Source organism: Cicer arietinum, chromosome 8 (assembly GCF_000331145.2).
Source record: "Cicer arietinum cultivar CDC Frontier isolate Library 1 chromosome 8, Cicar.CDCFrontier_v2.0, whole genome shotgun sequence".
Classification (NCBI taxonomy): domain Eukaryota; kingdom Viridiplantae; phylum Streptophyta; class Magnoliopsida; order Fabales; family Fabaceae; genus Cicer; species Cicer arietinum.
Genome location: NC_021167.2, coordinates 24,192,020 through 24,198,568, shown reverse-complemented (window position 1 = coordinate 24,198,568; position 6,549 = coordinate 24,192,020). Strand labels below are relative to the sequence as shown.

The window sequence follows — 6,549 nt, the reverse complement described above, 5'->3', positions numbered from 1 at the left end:
TTGAATCGATCCCACCCAACCGCAACACCCATAATTGTATAAAAAAATGCTTATATATAAAAAAACTTGATGAAGATTTTAAAACTTGGAAAGAAACTTCAATGGTGTATTATATGTGTATCAATATATGTCTCTGTAATCTATCTGGGCAACTACATTAAGCAACCATGATTGTTTTTTTTTTACTCATGCAACTATAAATATATATATATATATATTTATTCTAAAAATCCTAAAAAATATCACTAATTTCAGAATTGTGATTGAAATTATAAATAGTGATATTTTTTTGCTATTTTTAAGTAAAACAAAAGTCATTTTTTGAACAATAAATTAATGTCACTATCTTCTGCTACTACTAATAATACGAAAAGACACACATATTTGGCATAAAGATTATAGTTAGTATTATATGGCATACACCAAAGCTTAATTCTTTAAAACCAATGTACTTCAAATTCTAGTAGAGTTTATAAAATTTATTTACATTATTATCAGTGCAAAATTAAACTTTAATAGAAGACTCAGTTATGTGTGAGAATAATGCACTCATCAATAACAAATTGTGTCTTTTTAATGAATCTCTATAAAAGAAAGTAATGTTTTCTTTAATGTTTAATGTGTTTTTTTTAATTTAAATGTCAAGTTATTTAGCAAAATTAATTATTTAATTATTATTATTATTATTTAAAATAGTCAATTATTTAATTATTGGTATTTATATTTTATGTCAACTTAGTTATTTAATAAGATAAAATTGTGGTTCCAAAAAACAATCTCAAGCGATAACGAGAGATGTAAGTGAGTTTGATACAAACATGAAAATTCGAAGGTTTTGTTTATCGCAGCCACTGCAACCACAACAAACAATGTTTTTGTTTTCAACTAGGTCAAGGTTTGTTTCTCTTTTCATTCCCAAAAAGTTTCTTCCTTTTAATTTCATTCCCTCCTTTTGCTTCTCAGCTTCAACCCTATTCCCTCAATTCAATAATCCTCATCTTGACAATTCCATTTCATTGTTCAATTCTTTGCTCCGTAAGAATCCTACCCCACCACCCATTGAATTTGGCAAGATTTTAGGTTCCATTGTGAAAGCTAAGCATTACTCAATTGCTATTTCCCTTTTTCAACAAATGGAAATTAGGGGAATTAACCCTGACTTTGTAACTTGCAGTCTCTTAATCAATTGTTTTTGCCAATTAGGTCATATCACTTTTGCTTTCTCTGTTTTCTCAAAGATTCTCAAAAGGGGTTATCACCCAAATACAATAACTTTGAATACACTCATCAAGGGTTTTTGTCTCAAAGGCGAGGTTCATAAAGCATTGCACTTTCATGACAAGGTGGTAGCACAAGGATTTCAGTTGAATCAAGTTAGTTACGGGACTTTGATCAACGGGTTATGTAAAGTTGGAGAAACAAGAGCAGCTCTAGAGTTGCTGAGACGAGTTGATGGGAAATTGGTTCAACCTAATGTGGTAATGTACAGCACGATTATTGATAGTATGTGCAAAGATAAACTTGTTTCTGATGCTTGTGATTTATATTCTGAAATGGTTGTCAAGAGAATTTCTCCTGATGTTGTCACTTACAATGCACTAATTAGTGGCTTTTGCATCATGGGTCAATTGAAAGAAGGAATTGATTTGTTAAAAAAAATGACATTGGAAAACATCAACCCAAATGTGTATACTTTTAATATATTGGTTGATGCTTTTTGTAAGGAAGGGAAGTTAAAAGAAGCTAAAAATGTGTTTCTTGTGATGATGAAAAAAGACATAAAACCTGATATTTTTACTTATAGCTCTTTAATAGATGGATATTGCCTCGTTAATAAAGTGAACAAGGCTAAGAGTATACTCAACATTATGGCCCAAAGGGGAGTGGCTCCTGACGTTACGAGCTACACTATTGTGATTAATGGACTTTGTAAGATTAAAATGGTGGATGAAGCCATGAACCTCTTCAAAGAAATGCAGTCCAGAAAAATTGTTCCTAATGTTGTAACTTACAGTTCCCTCATCGATGGTTTGTGCAGATCGGGGAGAATTACATATGCTTTGGAGCTTGTTTGTGAGATGCATGATAGGGGCCAACCACCTAATATATATACTTACAGTTCTATATTGGATGCTTTATGCAAAAGCCATGATGTTGACAAGGCAATTGCATTATTGAAAAAATTTAAAGACTTGGGTATTCAACCAAATATGTGCACATATAATATTCTTCTCAATGGATTGTGTAAAAGTGGACGAATAAAGGATTCACAAAAGATTTTTGAATATCTTTTGGTCAAAGGCTACAATCTTGATGTCTATGCATATACCATTATGATACAAGGGTTTTGTAACAAGGGCTTGTTGGACGAAGCGTTGGATTTGTTTTCAAAAATGAAAGACAATGGCTGCATTCCAGATGCTTTAACTTATGAAATAGTTATTCATTCCCTCTTTGAAAAATATGAAATTGAAAAAGCGGAGAAACTTCTTCGGGAAATGATTGTGAGAGGTCTTCTTTAAGACAGAAACTAGGTGAGATATTTTTCTATTTAAACTTTATTATTTTGAATCAATGTTTCAACATTAATTTATCATTTCAATCAATTTTGTTAAGTGTGTTTATACTTCACAAATTGGTAGATTGGTGAGTTCCAACTTGAAAGAAATTTGTAGAATATTAAAATTATTGTTGTCTTATGTGTGTTGGTTTTTTTTTTTTTTGTATTAACTGGATTACATAGCTAATACATTTAACAATAGTAAACATCTTGATGGTTAACTATATGATAAAAATTGCATTTCAATATTCATTGAGACCGAGAGGATGAATCAGATAGTCTTGTTGTGATTAGTGCAGAGAAAATCAATATTCATTTCAATATCTTGATGGTTAACTGTATTAGTGTTGTTGTAACTATTCTTTTTGATTCATTGCTGCCATTCCTGATATACTGCTTTGGAATCTTTACAAATACAAAGGCAGAATACATGTAAAATCTGATGGGGATTATGGATATAAATTAGCTTGTTTAGGCCTAAAAGCAAGGTCCATAATATTTAGGGGAAAAGGGTTAGTTAGTTAGAGAAGTAGAACATTGTGAATACTGATTGTAAAATTCTCAATACTAGTATTTATAGTTCCTTTTTTCAACTGTTTTGTTTATCCCTTATCCTTTAAATGGGTTAAATGTTAAATGAACATCATTTAGATTCACAGTATTTATAATTTGGAAGGTGTATCGTATTGAGATCAAATGTTCCTCATTGTATAGATTACAATGAGAAGCATATTAGAGATATAATTATATTCATTTGTTTCTGCATTTCCTATTGACAAATAAATTTCCAATTGATTTCTGTTTCCTTTTACGGAACCTCGAATGATTGCCAATGCATTTGTGGTAGTCCTGTCTTCTGTTGTTTGTCTCCTTTTCTGTCTAAATATATCGAGAACTTGGTTCGGACTCAGGACATATATCTTACCAGGATGTGAGTCTAATTCAGCAGATATATCTCACGAAACTGATTATTGTGTTGAATGTTGCAAATTTCAATATAAATAGTCAAAAACTCTAAACATTATAGGTATCTTAATGCTATGAATTCATGGGATTGTAAAGAACAAAATAAGTCAAATTAACTGAAGTTCCTGGTTCCAGACCTAGGTTTGTCCATGATGCAGTCACTCTTGCTTTCGATGAACTCCTATTCCATAAGACCATTGCTAACTTGTTATAACTGAGAGGGCCTGCCCAAACCTGCACATGTGCTTCAAGAAGTGTTAGAAATTAAGATATCATCTTAGAATATCTAATATAATGTTGGAGTATCTTAGTTTCTCTCGTAGGATCTGTTTCTAATCTTAGAGTATCTTAAATTATCTTGTTAGATTAGTTTTCAAATTACTTAGTTATTATAAATTTATAATTATTATTTTTCCTGATTTCGCTATTTATTTAGGATTATAAGTTTAATATCCTTATAGATAGGGGTTAGTCTGTTTATCTTCAACAAGTTTTATGAAGAAATTTCCCACTACTAACACAAGTGCATTTCTCTCCAAGGAAACATCTATTAGTTATAGTATCTAGTATCTACATATTTAAGTGACAAGCTATGGAATACAAATACTAACATAGACATAAGACACGAAACATATATTTACACGTCGACACCGATAATAATTTGAGAAAATGAATTACCTCCAAATCATCATTATTTTTCACCTTCTTCCCTTGAACTCCTAGTTTGTCTGCAAAACCACAAGGTTATTAGTATTAAAAGCATTGATTGTTAAGAGATGTTTGAGGATTTTTTAGTCTAATCCTTCCTTGATTTACTGCAATAACTTCTGAGTTGCTTAGTAGTTTCTTTGTAGTGTCGTACAGTTCTCTAATGTCACAACCAATCAATGAAGGAGCCTATATATGCAAAGGAAAAGTTATCTTACAAATCACATTTTCCGTAGAGGTCTCAGCAAATTATTGTAAATAGAGTAATCAAAACAGAAAATTTTTGTCGTCAGGTTCGAAACTGAGTACAAGATAATGAAATTCTTTGAAATAGATTGTATTTAAATATCTCCTGTTGTTCTCCAACTGGATATCTATTTAGTTGGTTTGTATATGCAATTTGAAAACCACATATATACCTTTCTTTGGGGTTTATATCATTATTATTATATCCTTTAAAATGTATACTTGCACCCTTATTACTTGTTTCTTTGATTTTAATTAAGAACTAGGGTCTTTTGTTTCAAGTGACAATGATATCAATTCATTGAATCATGATTTTAAATTACGATTGTTGTCGCTGTAGCGCTATAAATTTTTAAATTGCAGAAAAATGCGGTCTAAATTATAGTTGCAATGTCGTTAAAACGGTAGTTGGGTAACACAATTTAAAATCATGTCTTGAATATATTTTTAGTGAAGAACTCATGAACTTGGTTGATAAAGTAATGACAATATTTTGGTTTAAAAATTGTCTTTGAAATATCTAAGATTAAGGGAAGAATTTTTCACACCCCTCAATATCACTTCATATGGAGAATGTGATCGATTTTGTTTCGTAAAATTTTACGCTGTCAATTAATTACCAAATATTTTTTGTATGACATTTAAGATATAATATGATTTAAGTTAAATATTTTTAATAATCCAACAAATGTGATTAATTGATACTTTATATTGTAAGTGCATATGCATTAAATTTCATGAAGAGAAAATGTGAATTTTGTGCTGATTTGAAAGTATACTTTAGCACAAAATATGAATTTTGTGCTGTTTAAAAAATTCAGGCTCACAAAATATGAGAACAAGTGAAGTTTGTGCAGTTTAAAAAAAATTCAGGCTCACATGAAAATTTAAAATTAAACTATTTTATAGAAATGCATTAATAAATTCAAGCTCATTATAAATGCATTAATAAATTTTATAGAAGAAAAATAAATAGAAATGCAACAATAACAACGATAATATAAACTATACAAAATGTTGTCCAAATAATTAATTAGTTCAAATAAATATTTTAACTTTAATTTTTTAAATCATTATCAATTATTTTGAATATATCTAAAAAATGTGATAGAAAATTACAATAAAATTATATTAAAGATTATTACTTTTTAGTTTTTTCTAATGTGCATAGGTAAAACCATGTTGCACCATGAATGAGTTTATCTTCTACCATTGAATCATTAAGTCTCGTAATATCTCATTTGACCGAATCATTCAACTTATTAATTCAATGGTCGATAAAAGTTTTGTGTATGATGCACAACTTGTCTCACTTGTGTAACATAACATTTGTCTACTTCTAATATATCATTTAATAACTATTATCTACTAATCATCTTTGATTTTAAATTCAAAGAGTAATGTTTATAAAGTTAAAGTACAATTTAATCTTAATTTAATATATCAAATATTAATATATCAAATGTTCATGCGCAAAGCGCGGACCAATATCTAGTATATATTTATAACAGACCCCCGAATGCCACCTCATTCTATTTCATCCACCTATAAAAATATTTTCTACATCAGTCAAAAAGCTTATGTGGACCTTTCCTCTTTTCTCCTCTCTCTCCTAATCTCCTTCAATCCTCATCTCAATCACTAATTTATAAATTTATGAAATTAATCATAAAATAAGAATATATAAAAAATTATTAAAAAAGTTACTTCTAATTATTAATATACACATATTTATTTAAAATTATAATATATGAATATATTAAAAAATATAATGAACAAAAGTTTACTATATATATGTGTTTTGAAAAAATATGTTAACACTAAATTTTTATCAATTAAAGTATATATTTATAATTGAATGCTATTTTTTATTTTAATTTTCCTTATTATAATAATAATTTGAATGTTAAAAAATAAACGAAAATTTAAGTATTGCATAAAATTAAATTATTTTTTAATAAAATTTATTTTTGGTACATATCAACATAACTATAATTCAATTGCAAATAAAGTAATATTATAAATTAACTATATTTATAATACATAAAATATTACTTATAAAACTTATA

General features: G+C 28.4%; 1 protein-coding gene across 4 annotated transcripts; it reads left to right on the top strand.

The window, feature by feature from the left end:
* The first annotated feature begins 761 nt into the window (after window positions 1-761).
* On the top strand, window positions 762-4,716 carry LOC101513016 (uncharacterized). Of its 4 annotated transcripts, none has more exons than XM_027337410.2 (2): window positions 762-2,534; window positions 4,391-4,716. In XM_027337410.2, exon 1 carries the CDS (start codon window positions 819-821, stop codon window positions 2,520-2,522), a length of 1,704 nt encoding a protein of 567 aa, XP_027193211.1. In that variant the 5' UTR covers window positions 762-818; the 3' UTR covers window positions 2,523-2,534; window positions 4,391-4,716. The 4 variants fall into 4 exon arrangements, with proteins under 4 accessions (XP_027193211.1, XP_004512804.1, XP_027193210.1 ...); XM_004512747.4 differs by having other exon boundaries at window positions 4,381-4,716; XM_027337409.2 differs by having other exon boundaries at window positions 4,370-4,716.
* Window positions 4,717-6,549: the final 1,833 nt, after the last annotated feature.